Source organism: Stereum hirsutum (assembly GCF_000264905.1).
Source record: "Stereum hirsutum FP-91666 SS1 unplaced genomic scaffold STEHIscaffold_7, whole genome shotgun sequence".
Classification (NCBI taxonomy): Eukaryota; Fungi; Basidiomycota; class Agaricomycetes; order Russulales; family Stereaceae; genus Stereum; species Stereum hirsutum.
Window position 1 is genome coordinate 1,720,467 of NW_006763137.1, and position 18,778 is coordinate 1,739,244.

Here is an 18,778-nt window from a genome sequence, read left to right on the forward strand (position 1 = left end):
TCAGGAGGAAACGTATGTATCAGGAGTTGTTAGGTTGATGAGACTACTGCTCAACATTCTCCAGTCTCTGCACTGGCGAGATGCACGAGAAGACATGAATACTGCTTCCCCGTTCTCCCAATGCGACCTGTGGCATCATCCGCTTGCGCGGAAATGACAAACAACACTCCTTAATACGTCTGGCCCTATAATACGAGAGGTCGCGCTATATGACCTTCATACGATTGGCCACGCTGTTTTTCATGCGACGAGCACGACATTTGAGCTAGAACACGGAGCATGCCAGACGATATGAATCGATCTCAGCCACATCGTGGGGGCCATACGGGAACCCTGTGTGCACTGTGCGCAACGTCGGAAGACACCAGCCGAACTAGCCTATTTGCGAGAGGCTCGCTGCTAAAATCTGGTACATACCTCGTAAGGCTTTTATGCTCGGTCTACGAATTGAAATCGGCGGTTGGTACCAGCACAACCACTACAAGGTGTGGTCCAAGTGATGAGGCCGTATGGCTAAGAAAAGTAGGGTCCATGTGTCGGATCGATGAGCATCGCCCTCAGGCCGTGGGGTTGCCACAGCGGTTTCGCCCGTATACAACGGCCACATTACGAGCCTAGAGAGCACCGAGGGGGTGAGACAGAGGGAGACAGAAAGGACGAACCTATCATCACGGGTGGCAAAGTTACGGAGGCTATGAGACGCACAAAGGATGCTTAAAAGGCTCAGGGATGGGGAGGGGGCCTAGTCGCCAACCGTCTTGAGACTCGCACCAGCCGTCATTCTCCCCACGCGTAGCAGAGTAGGTCACCAGCCTGGGGAGGGTAATGAAGAAAGGTGACGGTCGTGAGGACATCACGGTCTCGCTTACCGTTGAGTTGCACTGGACCCAAGCTCGGGTGACGAGTAAGCTCAAAGTACAAGAGCTCTCGTGGTATACGTTAGAGTCAACTTGAAGGACTAATTTTCTACTAATTTGTCCAAGAGCACGAACTTCTGATTGCAAGCGTGGGAACACTTTTTCGCCCAATTCGGACCGTAAGATGACCAAATTGGTACGAAATTCACGTCGCGTCTTACCGCCACAACGCCAGTATTCGCATTCTGTGAGAGGCCCTCGCTCATAACTTCTAGCTTGGCCTCACATCATCCTCTCTTAGAAGCTTGGTCACTTCTAATAAGCTAGTCGGCATCATGAGCGTAAAGAAATCGTGCGTATGACCTACTGTGCACTCTTTGTCTACTTTGTTGATTGGAGTGTGTAATGTGTCACTCAGAAAGCTGGATCTCCTTGTTCGCGTCCGATATCAAAACCCACTTCCAGCACCTCCATGTCCTCCGAAAATCCTCGATATTCCTACTGCTGTTCTCCGCTATGCTCGACCTGAACTTCTCGATTCGGTCGCAAACGAGATGCCTCTGCCGATGATCGTCGACGCTGAGTGTGGAATGCCCCTGGATCTGGCCAAATGGGAGGCGTTATGGGAAGAGGGAGCAGACGAATCTGGTGCGCTTCTTCCGGTTCACAGTCAAAACAATATCTCATACAAATCTACTGGCCACGTCCCTGCTGTAACGGATGCCCATATACAGCTCTAAATCCGGATCCAGAAGCAGTGGCTTTACTTGATCCAAAAGACCAATTGTTGCTTCTTGACCCCTCATCGTCCTCAGCCTTCGGGACAGGCGAGTTCTCGAGGGTTGGCTCCGGCGTGTCAACACCAATAGCGCATGTCCCATGGCTACGAAAGACGGAGTATATTAGTCGCGACGCGGCCTCTACCGCACCACGAATATCGCAAAACGATGTGTATGTCTCTTAATCTACGTGTTTTTGACTTGCTCAAGCTTTCAGACTGACATTTTCACCGATCGGTGCTCTCGTGTTCTCCGCACGTATAGGCGTGACCTGTACGATGAGGTTGACGTCTCGCACGAAGCTCAGCTCCGCGCTGTGGAAACTTCCTTTGAAGCTGCAAACGTAGACGATTCGCTTTCTTCCTTCAGGCATCCGACAAAACCGTCTGTGCACGCCGTGGAAAGCTATGAGATTCTGCCAGACGCGGATACATGGGCAAACTCGTACGACTTGTTCAAATTTAGCGAACGGCCCGGGGATCGGAATCCAGAGGTACGTGGTAAACCCCCACCATATACGAACCATTGGCTATTCCCCATGAAGACTGATGTGACATTTGCCCTACGATTATCCCTCTAGCTCGATGATCCACGGCTGGACTGCGCTATAATGCGACCTATGGAGGACGAGGGAGAGCATTATCTAGCATACTACCTTATGAAGGAAGACCAGGATGCCTCACGGTTCAAACAAGCACGACTTGAGTCTGGTATTGATGCACTCGTCCCGGAAGACGAGGTTTGTCTCCTCAAACTTCATCAAGCATGGTTTCTTTTACTGAAAATTAAATCTCTTAAAACAGGCTACAGATTTCCACTTTGTGCGAGACTACGAGGTTGTCAAGATCGAACAAGACGTACCCAACGAGTTTCTGCTACTATTCGATGATGGTGACATCGAAGTCGATGTGCCACCTTCTGTGTCACACCATATTCCTGTACCAAAGGCGGACAAACCTGCTGATAGGGGCGAGGCACGGGAGTTGGAAAAGAAGAGACAACGGGAACGACAGAGAGAGCCCCGAGGCAAAGGCGTGTATTACAAGGATATCAAACGGAAGATGCTTTTGAAAAAGAAGCGCACTGAAGTACGTCCATTAGTCCACGAGTTCCGTATCCCAGCCTTCTTAGTTGATTTCAAAAATCACCGCCTTCAGCCAATGGAGCACTCCCCAGATAAATGGGCACTCATTCGTTTTGCACATGTTCCTCCTTCACCCGAAGAAATTGAAGAGCGGTCCGAGACACTGGCGGAAGTCTACGACCCGCTCTACCTTCTACACGAAGCAGACGCAGAAGGTGAAGATGATATCGTCGTGCACAATGGCCCAACGACAAACGCGCACACTGGGATCACAAAGAATGGTGTGGCAAGCGGTGGTGTCATCGCTTTGGGTGCCGAACCTACTGGATCCAATGGTGCAATGGACGGGATCATCGAGCAAGGATTGAGCGGAGATGGAGCCGGAGTACAGGCAGCTGAGATGGATGCGAATGGTGGTGGCGAGCCCATCAAAGTAGAGTAACTCATTCGTTTCGATGAAGGTCTGTTACTCGTCTTGCATTGCTTATCTTGTATCGGTCATCGCGCTTGCTCTCGTATTGAACCATCAGTTTCGTACGATATCGCTCCCCGCAAAGGGTTGCCTGCGATTGGGTAGATATCGTATGAGGTCCTGGTTTCATTTACCATCCCTCCAAGGGCATCGCTTTTCTCAGGCGAGATTAGTGCGGATTAGACTGGGGGTGTTGGCATCCTCGACTTGTGCACAACGTCGCACCTATCCCGCCATTCGATCGTACAGGACGTTCAAACTCACCCCAGCGAAACCTCCGCGGCTGCTTTCGCCGGGCGTTCAACAACGTTCAACGGCGCTACTACTGCATGTAAGTCTCGTGTTCGATGCTAATATGAAGTTCACTCAATTCCGAGCTGCACAGCAATAGCGACTTCAACCCATACCGGTGGTCGGTCCTCTTAATCGATGCACTAGGATGCACTGTTTCGTCATAAGGAGCTCTTACTGCCTCGACGTCGCGTTTCCCTCGTGTTTGCACTGATCCTGCGTGATATACCGCTTTGACCTCGAGCGCGCACGATCTGCGTCCCCATGTTAATCTTTAAACACGAAAGTCATGGCACGAGAGTACGGGATAAGAGAAGGTTATGAAATGAGAGATAATAGCGGCCCGCACTGAACTTCTGCTCCCAGCGTCCCATCACAAAGCCGGAAAGGCAGAGTTTCTCAGCGCGCGTTTGTTGAGTGTCCGTCTGGGTTGATTTGAATGGTGTGTGCGGGAGAACGACCGGCGCAAGCTCTCGCTTTGAACGTGAAGATATTTTCCGGAGAATGTTCATGCTCTGTCTTGTGCAGTATGAAGGGACCAAGAGCGCCTCACAGGACCGCCGGCTTGTTCAACACTGTTCAGTTCGCCACTTATAAGCCCCCGAACTTCGCTAAGACTCGATACCCTCGACCGCAACAAAGCACCTCATCTCACTTTCACCCCTAAGCCCTCTATCCTGTTCCCTGATCGTAATCCATGATGAAGGACACCATGGAAGTCTCCTGTAGGCCACACCCTCCTTATGTACAGCAAAGTCTCGCTCATAATTTCATACCTATGCAGATACCCTTCCCCCTGCGATCCAGTCTATCCAAGCCAGCTACATTTCGTCCTCCCAAAGTGCTGCAGCAGTCGTACGGATCTGTTTACATTGTAATTTCACAGTCCGTGGACGCTGACCAGATTCATTGTGATAGTCTGCCCTAATTGCTGCCACAGACGCTCAGCTGCTCGGGTTCATGAAAGGTATCAAGCTGACGGACCCAACAGAGCCTTTCAGCATGCACCCCGGAGTCTACAACGCGATGCTGGGTTTGAACTACGCCGGTCTCTTCCTGTGCATCAGCGCCACCATATCTCAGCTCATCATGACGGAGATCTTCGGCGAACTCCCTCTCAACGCTGCTCGGAAGAGTGTGGGTGAAGGGCAGTTCAAGAGCATGCATCGGAATGGAGCGATTTCGTCCAGCCTGTCTGATTTGCTGGTCAGGTACGGTGCGAGGCCAGGATTTCATTGGGTTTCGTGGCACTGTGAGTTCCACCTTGATATCACCGCGCGCCGAAGCTTGAACATATTCCTCACCTCGGGCCTTTCACCGACAGGGTTCCTCTCCCTTTTCATTGGTATTTTTGTATCAGTCTTGAGCGTGTTGCTCTATATCATGGTGGAAGAACCGATGCCTACTAAGATTATAATGGGTTTTCTGGTCGTGTACTCCTTCATACCTTTCCTTCACTATTTCTCTTGAGGCTTGTCTCGGGCGGCCTTCTGAGACGGTTTTCATTATTTCGCCGAGATGGCTCGACGTGTTGACATCCTGTTCTCTGTTCCTGATACTATACCTGCCATACTGCTCATTTCAGATTTGTTGTGTAATATCTGTACCTTTCTTCTTACCGTATAATTCATCCTATACCCATTTTTGTAGTCAGTGAAAGCAGAATCTAGTCACGTCGACTAACCATGCACTATAGCTTACCTTACCGCATCGCCCACCAATCGAGCGCCTATATATTATATACCACTTTGTGCTTTGGACTTCCTCGGATTCTCGCGGGCGTGGGATGATAGAGTGCAGGATTCTCAGATCCGGGCGACAACGACGTCTGCCAAAAGGGGCGGAACAAAGACTTGACTTCGAATGACGCAATGAGCCAGATTTCCGGGTCCGTGAGCTATGCCACACGCCACATAATTTGTGGACGCGCCTTCCACGAAGAGCGCGTATTTCGCGTAAGTAGTAGATGTCGGTCATTATACGGTCACAATGGTAAGACACTGATGACATCTCAGCAAGCAGACTGGAATAGCTTGAGAAAGAGTAGATAGAGCTACAGAGTTCAACGTCGACGTTGACAATGACAATGTCACGACACAGCAGAAACAACACCGCAGAAAGTTCGCAATAGCACCACACGGCTGAGAGTTTCCATGCATCCTCGAGCATGGACAGATAACCAAGAGCCCTGGACACAGTGAGGTCTTGATGATGCTCACTGGGCCCGCTCTTGGGATCATGAGAGTGGCGTACGGTCGATGGCTGAGTTTCTGAACGACGATTTGTCTTGCATAGAGTCTGTGATGGAGAGGTCAACACGAGTGTGAGCATGCTACGAGCGGAATTTGAGAATGCGGGGAGGTGGGTACGTACCGTTGTTAGATTTGTATTCCATGACCGTTGTCATAGGCAGGTTCAACACTCGCCGTATCGTATCTCTGTGTGACCAAATTCATCAACATGGTATGAAATTTCCAAGCCGGGATTTAGTGGACAGCTGCGAAAGTCGTATGCGAGCAGGTATACGACGCACCTTATCCTCTCCCTAACCTTCGGATCCTCCACCCTGTTCCAGATACTGATGATATCCTCACTCTGCCTCACACTAATCGTACATCCACAGATTTCTGGCCACTCCTCTTCCCTCTCCTTCACGTCCTTCTCTTTATCCTTATCCTTCCCACTCGACGGTGCCACTCCCGCTACAGCACCCGACCTCCAACTAGGTTTATCATCCCCCTTCTTGCCCTTCTCCACCGGAGCCTGCACCTCCTCGCTCGTCCCACTATCCTCCTTCCCGTGCCCAGACACACCATTGCCATTCGTATTCCCCAAAGGGCCGCCAGATCCCACCCCAGGCGTAGGGTTCACGTCAGCAAACTGGTCACCTACAATGGCGAGCACAAGGTCCTCCCATAGACGATCTGCGACGCCTTTGCGAAGTCTGATTATCCATTTTCCACCGGGGAGGTTGAGAGGGTCCTCCCAAACTGGACGACGGACACCTGAGTGAAATAGAAGATAGTCTGTTGTTGGAAGAAGGGCGGAGGGCGGGAGGAGGTGTGTCCAGAGGGACCAGAACGATTCCACCTGGGATGAAAGATGAAAAAAATGGTAAGATTGATCTTGTGAGAGTCTCAGGATGAATTGGTGTACTGACGGAAGAGAATGCGGCTATCTTCTTGATGCCCTCTTCGTAGTTGGTAATTTTGTTTCCAGGAGTACGTTGTTGTCTGAACCAAAAGACCCAGCTACAAAAATGGAAAAGGAAGTGCCAGTGATCAGCGGACATAGATTTACATTGGAAAAGCGGATTCCGGATACAAACGTAGATCTGAGTGGATGTACGGTCGTCTGACCGGCAGTTAGTCCTGCAGTCTCGGTCTCGGTCAATGAGGTTGAGAAGTGGCGACTAGGTATGCGAGGCCGTGCAGCTATACCTGCAGAGGGCGTTGTTGCAGAAATATTAGAGGTAGGCGGCGTAGACACAGTCGTGGTTGTGGATGAATCCTTGTCTTTCCCCGAGTTTGCGACGAAACGGGAGTGTGAGGCGGAGTGGTTGGAGAAGTAACCAGCCATAGACTTTGATGGGTGTTGTAGTGGGAAAGGGGATATGAATACCTATAAAAATAAGTAAAATATCCGTGAAGATGCTGGCGTCGAGTGTCGGCTGTCTGATGGATGAGGTTAGCGTTAAAGTGGAGGAAGGCGTGTATGAGTATGTGGAGTGAGGGAGAGCAAGCGTGAGTGAACAGGAGAAAGTGCAGAAATTCGGAAAGCAGGAAAAACGACACAAGTCCGGCCGGCCACGCGACCCGCGTTCATCAGCCAAAGTTCATCATCCACTTCTCTTTCCCCCTCCACGACCTCCCCCATCCCTTTTCCTTTGTTTTGGCCTCATTTGTTAGGATGAAGCTCACATTACGACCGGAGTGGCGGCTGAGACCACTTTCCTCATTTCTTGGGTTCGTTGACCTCAAGACAGGCGTTACCATTGCCCTTCTCTTCGCAGTGCGTCAAACATTTCTGGTTCTTATGTCCCTACTATGCTCATATGTGTCTTGGGATGTAAAACAGCTTCTTAACAAAGTCGCGGGAGTATACGGCTTGATCGCGGTGTTGACTGGTGCAGGTGGCTCTGCTGCCCAACTGAGTCTTTACATATACTCTGTCCTCGGCCTCATCGCCCTTGCATGGGGCCTTAAAGCCGTAAACGAGGTCAGCATTCCTCGCGTTCTCATGCGTTGACATCTGTTGTATACAAGCCCAAACTTCATGTCTCAATATTAACTCTTTATTTACAGGAAGACCCCAAACGAACCCTCTACTTCGCCCACCTCTTCGCCGCAGATCACGTCCTTTCCACAGCATGGACAGTATTCTTCGGTGTTACATGGTGGATCTACACACCACACGACGGACGTCGTGTTTCTAATTCCGCTGCTCAACAGGCCCTGATTGACGGATACATTGGAGAACACCAGAATTACACTGACGCGCAACGCGCGCTTGCCGCAGAAAGCATCTGGGGACGAGAGAAGAACCAGGCAGCTGCTATCATCATCCTAGGCTGGCTGTCTAAGGTCTGTCAGTTTTTGTCGCTGTCCGAAAGATGTTTTAGGCAGTCGGACCCATACAGACACTAACCGACCTGTCACGCGCCACACCTATCCAGTTCTACTTCGCTGCCCTGCTCTACTCCTTCGCTCACCACCTCCGCCGCAATACCTACCGATCACTCCCTCTTTCCCGCTCCCAACCTGTTCCATCCTCCTCATCTTCACGCCACCCCTCTAACTCAGCCTACTCCTCCGTGCCCCTCGATGGCGAAGACTACGAACTTGACGACGAAGGCTCCGATTCCTTCTACGCCCATGGTACACCCGGTACCCCGCTCTCTTCCACCATCCCGGGCATTAACTCTGCATCTTCCTCCTCTCAACAGCAAAGCAGGGCGAAGTCGCATCGTACGAGTTTAAGCTTGGATAAGAGAAGGAGTGGCGCCGGTGGCAGTGTGGGAAGCTTTGCGGATTTCGTGTCGGCACCACCGCCGGGGAGAAGAGCAGCATCACGTGCTGCTGGTGGGTCGGGTGCGAATGGACCACAGAGGGGGAGTTTGTTGGTTAATGGGAACGGAAATGGTGTCGTAGCCGCGGGGTCGAGTAGGAGTGGGAGTGGAGCTAGTGTGAGCGGGAGCGCGAGCGGGGGGAGTGTGGATGGGGATGTGGTGTTTGATAGTACGAGGGATGAGGGTGACATGGGGGTTAGTGGAAAGCGATGAGATGAGTGTACAAACGACGCGTCGACACATCCCAGAGCCTGGAATATCGGACGGTTCATTCATTTGTTGCTTCGACTGGTAAAATATCAGAACTTGCAGTCACCCCCGCATACCTATACATAACTACGTACGTACCACCATATTATTTAATTCATCCGTTCTCTTTCGTTGTCTGTCCATAAACCTGGCTACATGTGGCGGTCGTGCCTTGTTGTTTACTACTTCTACTTACCGGTATCATCTTCATCCCCATACTCACTCATCCTTGAACCCCGCACCTTCGCTTCTTTGTTATTTCTACTCCGGTTCTTGTTTTGTCTGTGCGCGAAATTGTACAGAACCTCCGCCATCTCAAACTCTCTTCCGGCTGCTTGTGTGGACGCAACCGTCGCGCCACATCGGATCCATCCCAGTAAAAGCCTATTCTCAGCATCATACAAGACGTCGAGACAACTAGATTGCTCCATAGGAGAGGTAAGTAAAGTACTGCTAGGAGAGAAAGAGCAAAACACGGCAGGTCTCGGAAGTAAAAGTACACATGTGAATCGAAAAACCACAACTGTAAGTACAAGTCATCAGGGTCGCACGGTTTTGTTTAAGGGTATTCTGCAGCCTTATCAAAGGGATATGTCTGGGCGGGTACGCCCGGTAAAGTAATGTCTGTCTTCACGTAGAAGTTGAAGCATGGCCATAGTGAGAAGGCGACGACGAAGCTTATTAGGATTTTCATAGCTAGTGACTCTTCAATGATAACGTAGATCCAGATGCTCAAGACTGATAGTATGATGCCGAAGATAAAGCAGAAGAACCCTATGCGCAGAACAAAGGGATGTGTCAGGCGAGTTCAGACCGCTACTAGAAACCCTACTAGGTTCAAGCACGAGAAAGAACTCACAATGCCACTGTACCGGTCTCAGACCCTTTCTCATCCCATATCTGCGAAGTAGGGCAGGCACACTCTCTGATATGTTTCCTTCGTTGTGGAGCGAATCTCTCACAGCTGCGTCGGCTCTCCTACGGGCTGCGCTCAACGGGAGTTCGCTAAACATTTCCGTAATTATAAGGGGAGTAACTGTCGCGCTTATGCTGAGGAATAATCCGGTGTATAGGAAGCCAAGCATGACGCTGTAGGCCGCAGGGTGGGATGCAAAGGATTCTGACGGGTCCGTGATATTGATCCCTTTCATGAACGAGAGGAGTTGGCTATCCCCTGCTGCAATGAGGGCAGACTATGTGTTTGTAGGGAGCGGAGGCATAGGTCAGATTAATAGTGGTAAAGGGTATGGGGGATGTGGAAGAGCGGCACGCACGACGGTCGCGGCGGTCTGCGATGATGCAATCCAGCCGCTTTGAATAGACTGGAGTGTGGTGGGCAGCTGGTCTGTATCACCACAAAAAATAGCACATTCTGTAAGATAAGGGTAGAAGGTCATCCACATAAAAAATAGGCTCACATGCGATATCTACAGGCTGAGGAGAGGCCATTTTAATGCGCGATGGACGGAGGGCCGAGGGTTCGATGTTGAGGGAAGTTTGGTCGTTCTTGAACTCCAAGCTAGCCAGGATATATTTTATACAAAACAAAGGTGGCGGTTGCCAGGATTGAAGACGAGACTTTCGAAGTGATCGAAGAGGGCAGTACTTCGCCGCATCGATATAGACCTTGTTGGCACAGCTGACACAGCCATAGACACAGGACCATCACCGCCGGCAGCTAAATAACGCTATGAAGATACAGTGGAACAGATTCAGAATGTGAAGCGCAGGGCCGAGATATTCACAGAAAGCCTCGATTTCTGCTGCGTTAGAATGGGATTAATAGAAGTGAGCATAAAGTCAGAAAGGTTCGTCCGACGTGCGAGTCCGCGGCGCCAGTGTAAGACAAAATGGGGCACATGAGGTTGGCATGAGGGTTTCGTGGTAAGGCAGAATGGCTGTTCTTTCGTGTAGGCTGACGAGCCTTGAATGGAAGTCGGAAGGCAACTGCTATGTCCGAGAGTCAGAAGGATGCAGAGAACGGTGCAGGGCCACGGCACAACACACCGTCACATATCTCCGGTAAAAGAAAAATCTGTACTAGGTATCAGTCCTTTTCACCGACTGTATCACATGCGTCCCCTCCTCGAGCGGTCACATAATTTTCAAGGGCCTTGCAGAGAGAACAGAAACGCAGTAACAAAGACGGCACAAGTGACCAGGTTTTGTTCAGAATGTCTGGAAAACGCTGACTGTCTGGCCGCAGGCCTAGGACCAACCATTACGGCCAGAGCCCGGAAGCTTGGTTACAACTCATTTACCGGCATTTACCGTGTCGGAGCCGAAATCCATTCTTTCATTCGTATGGTGGCGTTAGCCACTTCATGTCACGCCGCATTCAATTTTTTCTTGACTCGGAAATAGGATTTCTGGGTTCAGAAACCCCGATTCCAGAGTAAATCTGCCGTCCTGAAGTCAGGGGATTTTCCTAACCCTAACCCTAATCCAGCGGCGAAATTCTCGTCGAGGCACTGCACCAGCCCCTATGGGTACCAGATATATATCGTGCAAATGACACCCCTCTGACTCTAACTAACTGTAGAATCACGAGAATCTTACCCTACTGGCCTTTAAACAATGTTGCAAGAAGATTCAAGCCTTTCACCGGGCCACTGTGGCGAGCGGCAGGGATTGTAGTGGTGACAGTCCATTCCAAATATGGGAATGTCACATGCACGTGATGTGACAAACGGCGAAATTTCTCTGAGAAAATCCCCCCCCGGAGAATTTTTAAAAAGTGCTCCGACCATTGTCTAGATACCATCCTTAGGGTTCTATATATGCAATTATAAGTCGTGAAACCCCAGAATGAGTGTTCCATTCAGGAAATGGTTCCATGGCACAAGGCTTGTCACGAAGTGGCTAACGCCACCATACCGCCTCCATCTACATGAACAGTGAACTTCTCCGGCCATGTCTTCCTCTAGCGAGTCTATAATAACGCCCTCACAAGCCATCAACACAAACGAGCCGCTGGACAGACTTCCTTGCGGCATGTATGGTTACCTTTATACCCATTAAGCGTTAAATTTTGACACTCATTAGGGCGATAGATGTCGGCGTCAATTCTCCCGTTACCTCTGTCCTCGATGCAATATCCCCTATTGCTCTCTGACGTGCTTTCGCTCCGAGGTGCGTGTTGACATGACCATAATTTCTACATATTGCTGAGATGATGCATCTATCATCGCATATGCCACATGCACAGTTGCATTCGCAATGCTCGGAAGGATTCTACAAGACCCAACTCGAGAGCGATATCAATTCTTCACAGTCAAATTCTATAGAGGAACGGTTGCAAATGATGAACCTTTTGAAGCGGTTCGAAGAAGAGAACGCGGAATCTGACCCACTTCGAGACGATGATGAGGACGAATCCGATGAGGATGACTTGCAACACCGACTGGCTGGGATGAACCTAGGTACACTTTGCAATTCATTATCCATCGCACTCGTTCACTCATGACGTAATAATTAAACAGACGAAGTGACAGAAGAGCAGCTTTGGTCTATTCTAACACCGGCCGAACGCGATAAATTTACCGCTGCTGTGCGCGATCCAGCATCAAGCCTGGCCCAGACATTACTCGAGAGTCAAGAGATCGACAACGACATTACACGGCCTTGGTGGGAAGCACCGTCAGACGTGACATCTCAAGGTGATATCAGTAGAGCACACAGCAGAATCGATCAGAAATTCGGACACAGTCCACAACTGATGCCCGTGCCACCGTCCATGATCCCGATATCGAAAGGTCCTGTGCCGGCCTTCCCACTTGCCTTCAACTTGACGGCTATTTTGTAAGTAGTTTCTCTAGGCAAAGAACTTTAGCTAATACGAACATTCTTTGCGCTGAAAAAGACTGGCTTACTCCTTCATCACTCGCCACTTCGCTGCGTCTCCTCTGTCGGGACTTACTGGCACGCCTCGCGACGCGGAAGCAGCGCGGAATATGATCTGGCGTCTTGTCCCATTGCTCACTGAAAAACGGTCGGCTGTAAAACTCGACACATTGTCTGCTGCTATCACGGATGTCTGGTCGCGCTTTGAGGCGGTACGTTTCCATGCTTCTACTACTTGCCAGTTTTTGAACGCGGAGGCTTTCTAGGGCATTATGACACCGGCTCTTTTTGCACTTTTACTGCGGGATACTGCGATACTTCTACGACCTCGACATGTATCCTTACTCTCGCCTGGGGAGAATCAGTTCGACATACCATCTTCAGATTTCTCTTCAGAACCATGCGTTTCTACACTTCTCGCCCTCTCTGACCTCCACGCGCTATTTCAATCATCCTCCCCATCTACTACACCATCGAAGAAGACAGCCGAAGGTCCTTCTAAACCATCAAATAAATCACGTCGAGAACATGTGCCCCAGAAATTGCTTTTCTATGCTGGACAGGTGTTAGGCACGCCTCCGGCATTACTGGAGATGCTTGTTGCGGAAGTAGAGGCCAGATCACAGAAGATGGAGGAAGAAGGGTCGATGGCCTCAGGCGATGCTTTCGCGAAAAGGTCTGGTAGTGTTGCTGATCCGTCGAGCAAACCATTGGGAGAACGGAAAGTACTTGTAGAGGAGATCGCTTGACTGTTAGTAGCGGAACTAAGCATGGTTATCGTATTGCGTGAGAATTGATCTTTTGCGCTATGGTACAACGTTCAAAGCTCAATAATCCAGCTCTTTTGAAAGGCAGTTACAGACGAAAAATATACGAATAACTCCAATCTAGCTTACAATGTTGTTCACTCCTATCCCCACTAGTTTGAGTTTGAAACGTTCTCTGCAGAGTCAGTCAATTAACAAATACCCCTTACTTATGACGTAAGAATCAAATCTTATCAGATAAGAGGCCTCGAACAGACGGACAAGTCGCCACGCCTCTTCCACGTCTAACTCCCACAACCGTTCACATATCCTACGCCAACAGTAAGTCATGTATTCAACAGATATCTAGTACTATCATCTAGTACTTGCGTGGACTGCAATCCGAATAGAACTTTCATTGACGAAACTGTCACTAGAATAACATGTCTACAGTCGAGCCCTCACCCACATCGAACCCACCTCCCACCGAGGTCCCTCTTCCCGCACCCACTACCGCCGAAGTCACCAATGCCGAGTCATCAGTTCCAGTCGCCTCTGAACCGGCCGTGGAAGCGCCAGCCAAGGTCGAGGAGACCGCCTCAGCAGTAGAGACTGCACCCCCCGCAACCGCAGCACCTGCCGAGACGACCGCGGCTGCCGAGCCTGAGAAACCGAAGGAGGCAGAGCCTGAGGTCGATGAGCCTCAGAATGCGTTGACGAAGAAGTTTACGGAGAAGGAATGGGCGGCTTTGAAGGAGTTCAGGGTATGTTTGTCTCTTCTGTCTCCATTACATTCCGTGTTGGTTTGCTTGGGAACGGCCGTTGATTAAGAAGCTTTACTCAGAAATTGCTTCCTGAAATATTCGCAAGCGCGTATGAGGAGAAAGGGGAGGCGAAGCGTCAGCCCATTAAGATTTGGGGAGTCACTATCGACCCGAATGGCAAGCCGGACGCGAAGGTCAGCGTTGTGCTCATGAAGTGGCTTCGTGCGAGGTGTGTTTACGCCCCTATTCGGTTTCCTTTCGACCCTCTCACGCACCTTGTCGCCTTCATACTCCCTGCACCAATGATTAATACTGTGTCACTACAGGAATCTGAATCCGGCTGAGGCGAAAGCGATGATGATTGCCACACTCCGCTGGCGCGACGAGTTCAAGGTGGATGAAGCTATTAACGAGACGTTTGACGCTAAGATCTTCGGGAATATGGGCCATGTCTATGGGAAGGATAAGGAAGGCCGACCTGTAACGTATGTTTCTTCGTCACGGGTAGCGTCTTTCTGCTGACATTCGCAATGTGCTCGTCCTCAGATATAACGTATACGGAGGCGAGCAGGACTTGAAGGCTGTCTTTGGTGATGTTCCACGTTTCTTGCGGTAAGGAGCTCTCCTTTGTTCTTATGGTCTTACTGAACTGATTCATGATGTTACAGATGGCGTGTCCAACTCATGGAGAAAGGTATTGAGGAAATCGACTTTGAGACCGTCGATTCCATGGTGCAGGTTCATGGTGAGTGGTACCTCCACGTTGCTCACCCGACTAACCTGGACTCTGTCGCTAACGCTGACCGCTGTTGTACATAAGACTACGAAGGTGTCTCAATGAGTAGCCGCGATGCTAACTCGAAGCAGGCTGCCTCGGAAGCCAGCTCTATCTTCCAGAACCACTATCCTGAGTTCCTCGTAAGCCACAATAATCCCCTTCATAGCAGGCCTCACAATATCGTTTACGCCCGAAAATTGACTTATGATGCTCCCGGATAGTCGCGCAAGTTCTTCGTCAACGTTCCTTCGTTCCTCACCTGGATCTTCTGGCTCTTCAAACCTCTCCTTTCCGCGGCCACGGTCGCCAAGATGCAGGTGGTCGGCACTGGTCCTCACGCCATCGGCAAGGCCCTTCTCCCCGTCGTCGAGAAGGACCAGCTTCCCAAGAGATATGGAGGAGATGCAGAGGCGTTCTAAACTCTCGTGGCTTTAGTCTGGTGGTGGAGTCCTCATGATCGAAACAGTTTCGTCTTTCAGTCGCGCCTAGCTCACTTCCCGCACCCTAAAGGGGTTTTTGGTTAGTTTCCTCACTTGTTCATATGCTGTTCACTTTGGTTTCGTGTATTTTTTGCTTCTGTCGCTGCTTGTTTCTGCTTTCCGGATGTCTTTCACTCATGGGGATCAGTTTTGTGCACATACCCCATACTATTTCAGTTTCTCACACCCTAATTCCTGCTATGGTTTCTTTGCTCTCCTGATATTACACCTCTATCACCACGTCGATCCCCCCTCATGTACATTGCTTAAACGCCCTACTACTTGTTGGATTTTCTGCTCTTGGATAATTCAACAGACTTTGCTTGTCTTGATGGGTTTTCTGCTACTTTGTGGCGGAGGTTCGAAAACGCCACAATCACAGCATATTTTAAAGTCTGTAGAGCTTTAGCTCCATCTGTTCAACATGCTTCACCTTTCAGGAAATGCCGTCCCGTATACAAAAAAGGCTCGTTCTTTCCAACGTTAACTTCTCCTCGCTCGCCGTAAAGATACACGACATTTCTGCGTGGCCTCCTGAGCCTATTATTCCAAATTCTTGATACAACGCACGGAATCCCGGCGGACTGCCCTTTCCAGAGATACCGCCTAAAATCATACTGCCAGGAAAGCAGGAAGGAACGCCGTGGCGAAGATGCCGGAAAGTAGTTGCGCAGATGTCGGATGTGGCCCGTAGGCATCAATCATTTCGGTCAAATAGGGCGTTTATGGGTTATGGTATGTGTGCAATGAACATCGTGTCTTGCTTCTCGTCCTGCTTTGACTCGACTTATTCACACTGACCTGGGTAGAGGGTAGAAAGCTTCATCTGAGATCGGACGACTGCTTTCAGTTACTCTCGGTGCTATAACTATATCGTTGGCCTCGCAGATCCTAGACATCTTCACCCCGACCTTTGTTCCTGTTCGTAAACCACATCTGGAACTATGGCTCCTACCGCGACCACCGAAGTCCTCTCCGCATCTACCAATGGGAACGGCACCACCGCATCTTCTGGCAAGGACTTGAAAGCGGCGCTCATCTCCTCTCGTCCGTCCGCGATCTTGCACCGTACCCCGTGGAGGCCACCCGTTGCCGTGAGCGCGGAGGGGATCTATGTGACGTTGGAGGATGGACAGACAGTGATTGATGCAGTGGGTGGGGCTGCGGTTGCGTGTATCGGAAATGGACATCCGAAGGTCGTGCAGGCCATTAAAGATCAGGCAGATAAAGTCAGCTGTGAGTCTTTCTATAATTCATGCTCTCAAAGTGGATGAGATAGTGAGTCTGGGAAGGGAAGAGATGCTGATTGGTCGTGGGGCAATGAATAGATGTGTACAATATGCAGCTTTCGAACGGGCCTGCGGAGAGGCTGGCGCAGAACTTGATAGAGTCGAGCAAGGGTGCCTTCGACCTTTGTGGATTCGTTTCCGGAGGTGTGTCTTGTGGTATGCGTATCATAATGTATGGACCATGTTCTGACATATAGATATCTAGGATCGGAGGCCATGGAAGCCGTGATCAAGCTCTCGAAACAGGTCCGTTCTCCACCCTTCATTGTTCATAGATGAGACCGACATACTCACTCATGTCTTGATATCCCTCAGTACTACTTCGAGCAAAAGCAACCCCAGCGTGTCAACTTCATCTCCCGTAACTTATCCTACCACGGAAACACCGTCGGGACGCTCGCACTCTCGGGCCACCCTACCCGTCGTACTCCGTACGAGTCTATCCTCAATCACGAACAGTTCCATCATGTGAGTCCGGCGTATGCGAAGAGGTTCATGAAGGAGGGAGAGAGCGAGGAGGAGTACGTTGAGAGGCTGAGGAAGGAGTTGGAAGATAAGTTTGAGGAGTTGGGGCCGGATACTGTTATCGGATGTGAGTATCAAGACTTGCTCTCCTACCTTCCTGCTCGCATGCACACGAATTCGGAGAACAATTCGAGATCGGAGAACTGATTGCCATTGCCGTTGATTTGGGGTGTAGTCATCGCAGAAACTGTAGTCGGTGCTACGACAGGTGCCGTCCCTCCTCCGAAGGGCTACTTCAAGGCTATGAAGTCCGTCTGCCGGAAGTACGGCGCTCTTTTCATTCTGGACGAGGTCATGAGCGGGATGGGACGTTGTGGGACGTTGCACGCTTGGGAGACCTTCGACGGTGAAGCCCCGGATGTTCAGGCTGTGGCGAAGGGTTTGGGTGGAGGGTAAGTTACGGCTGATAATCTTGCATTTGATGTCTATTGATGCTAAGGCGACTTTTTTTGTAATATAGGTATGCGTCGATTGGAGCTGTGCTCATGTCGAAGGAGGTGGCGAATGGGATTCGTGATAGTGCCGGATTCTGGAAACACGGCCACACGTATCAGGTTTGTTCAGCATCCTTTCTTCCCTCAGTGTATATTGTCAAGCCGAATCTGACATCAACTTTCGCATCCTCAATAGGCTCACCCGATCTCCTGCGCTGCCTCCCTCGCCGTCCAAGACGTTATCGCCTCCGAAAACCTCCTCGAGAACTGTCGCGCCCAAGGCGATTACCTCCACTCCCTCCTCACCGCCCGTCTCACCTCACCTAACTCCATCGCCAAACCTTATGTCTTCGATGTGAGGGGCTCGGGCCTGTTGAGGGCTGTGGAGTACGATTTCGAGATTCCGAGTGCGGTTGAGGCGAGGAAGGTGGATTTGAAGGGGAAGCCGTTCGCGATGGTCGTGCAGGCTAAATGTATGGAGAAGGGGCTGATGATCATGGGGATGACTGGTTAGTGGTTTTGTTCTTCTGAGTCCTTCGGGAGGGCATGTACTGACGTTTGTTGGGATGCATTACTAGGAGGTGCAAGGATCGATAACACTAAGGGTGATACCTCGATCTTCGCGCCTGCGTATAACGTGACGAAGGAGGAAGTGGACAAGATTGTGGATTTGTATGTTGCGGCTGTGGAGGAGGTGTTGACCGCGGCTTTTGTTTGATTCGAGTCTCTCTGGTGTACACGGATAGCTGCTTGGTCTAGAAGAAGCTAACTCATTGCGAATGGGCGTATGAATATTTCTACATTGTAACCAGTATTACTACGCAGCGCCGACTGAGAACGAGCACTGGATACGTATATCGCTCATCGCCGCTCGGTACCGACCCTCCGATTTCATTGACTTATCACGGCCTAACGGCGTCGGTCGGTCGCACCAAAATCGGTCTCTTTGTGGTCGCTTCCCATGGTAAAGAAGCTCGGGACGAACACCTTCCCAGAATGGACTACCACAAAGCAATATCCACTTGAGAGAACAAAAGGTCAGATAAAGGGGTCGAGGAGTGGCCCCATGTACTAAGTATGGGCTCGCTCACCGTAAGAATTACCGAAAGAGCATTCAGAT

General features: G+C 50.4%; 8 protein-coding genes across 8 annotated transcripts; 6 read left to right on the forward strand and 2 right to left on the reverse strand.

The window, feature by feature from the left end:
* Positions 1–1,122: 1,122 nt before the first annotated feature.
* Positions 1,123–3,327, forward strand: STEHIDRAFT_79513 (uncharacterized protein). The gene is made up of 7 exons (XM_007304001.1): positions 1,123–1,209; positions 1,276–1,505; positions 1,592–1,808; positions 1,901–2,129; positions 2,217–2,375; positions 2,440–2,724; positions 2,794–3,327. Exons 1-7 carry the CDS (start codon positions 1,193–1,195, stop codon positions 3,160–3,162), a joined length of 1,506 nt encoding a protein of 501 aa, XP_007304063.1. The 5' UTR covers positions 1,123–1,192; the 3' UTR covers positions 3,163–3,327.
* An 868-nt stretch (positions 3,328–4,195) lies between these two features.
* Positions 4,196–4,953, forward strand: STEHIDRAFT_157145 (uncharacterized protein; the record flags this gene model as incomplete). The annotated part of the gene is made up of 3 exons (XM_007304407.1): positions 4,196–4,208; positions 4,268–4,338; positions 4,402–4,953. 3 exons carry the CDS (start codon positions 4,196–4,198, stop codon positions 4,951–4,953), a joined length of 636 nt encoding a protein of 211 aa, XP_007304469.1.
* A 514-nt stretch (positions 4,954–5,467) lies between these two features.
* On the reverse strand, positions 5,468–7,172 carry STEHIDRAFT_97676 (eukaryotic translation initiation factor 4E). The gene is made up of 5 exons (XM_007304408.1): positions 6,812–7,172; positions 6,644–6,734; positions 6,017–6,573; positions 5,857–5,921; positions 5,468–5,781 (listed from the first exon to the last, which is right to left on the reverse strand). Exons 1-5 carry the CDS (start codon positions 7,060–7,062, stop codon positions 5,720–5,722), a joined length of 1,026 nt encoding a protein of 341 aa, XP_007304470.1. The 5' UTR covers positions 7,063–7,172; the 3' UTR covers positions 5,468–5,719.
* A 220-nt stretch (positions 7,173–7,392) lies between these two features.
* On the forward strand, positions 7,393–9,178 carry STEHIDRAFT_147309 (DUF1753-domain-containing protein; the record flags this gene model as incomplete). Its single annotated transcript, XM_007304409.1, has 5 exons — positions 7,393–7,494; positions 7,561–7,701; positions 7,788–8,066; positions 8,159–8,360; positions 8,429–9,178. The coding sequence occupies 5 exons, from the start codon at positions 7,393–7,395 to the stop codon at positions 8,470–8,472; spliced, it is 768 nt and encodes a 255-aa protein (XP_007304471.1). The 3' UTR covers positions 8,473–9,178.
* A 139-nt stretch (positions 9,179–9,317) lies between these two features.
* On the reverse strand, positions 9,318–10,379 carry STEHIDRAFT_121698 (uncharacterized protein). The gene is made up of 4 exons (XM_007304410.1): positions 10,219–10,379; positions 10,075–10,145; positions 9,660–9,993; positions 9,318–9,574 (listed from the first exon to the last, which is right to left on the reverse strand). The coding sequence occupies exons 1-4, from the start codon at positions 10,247–10,249 to the stop codon at positions 9,360–9,362; spliced, it is 651 nt and encodes a 216-aa protein (XP_007304472.1). The 5' UTR covers positions 10,250–10,379; the 3' UTR covers positions 9,318–9,359.
* Positions 10,380–11,854: 1,475 nt separating this feature from the next.
* STEHIDRAFT_56860 (uncharacterized protein) lies at positions 11,855–13,392 on the forward strand (the record flags this gene model as incomplete). The annotated part of the gene is made up of 5 exons (XM_007303870.1): positions 11,855–11,932; positions 12,009–12,222; positions 12,283–12,601; positions 12,663–12,855; positions 12,910–13,392. Coding segments are annotated over 5 exons (1,287 nt in total), but the record flags the coding sequence as incomplete, so codon positions are not given.
* A 434-nt stretch (positions 13,393–13,826) lies between these two features.
* On the forward strand, positions 13,827–15,584 carry STEHIDRAFT_121699 (CRAL/TRIO domain-containing protein). The gene is made up of 7 exons (XM_007304411.1): positions 13,827–14,153; positions 14,234–14,382; positions 14,480–14,638; positions 14,700–14,765; positions 14,822–14,898; positions 14,974–15,071; positions 15,153–15,584. The coding sequence occupies exons 1-7, from the start codon at positions 13,833–13,835 to the stop codon at positions 15,348–15,350; spliced, it is 1,068 nt and encodes a 355-aa protein (XP_007304473.1). The 5' UTR covers positions 13,827–13,832; the 3' UTR covers positions 15,351–15,584.
* A 560-nt stretch (positions 15,585–16,144) lies between these two features.
* STEHIDRAFT_97686 (PLP-dependent transferase) lies at positions 16,145–18,502 on the forward strand. Its single transcript, XM_007304412.1, has 8 exons — positions 16,145–16,646; positions 16,739–16,843; positions 16,905–16,945; positions 17,015–17,291; positions 17,400–17,616; positions 17,685–17,778; positions 17,855–18,167; positions 18,237–18,502. The coding sequence occupies exons 1-8, from the start codon at positions 16,355–16,357 to the stop codon at positions 18,374–18,376; spliced, it is 1,479 nt and encodes a 492-aa protein (XP_007304474.1). The 5' UTR covers positions 16,145–16,354; the 3' UTR covers positions 18,377–18,502.
* The last annotated feature ends 276 nt before the right edge of the window (positions 18,503–18,778 follow it).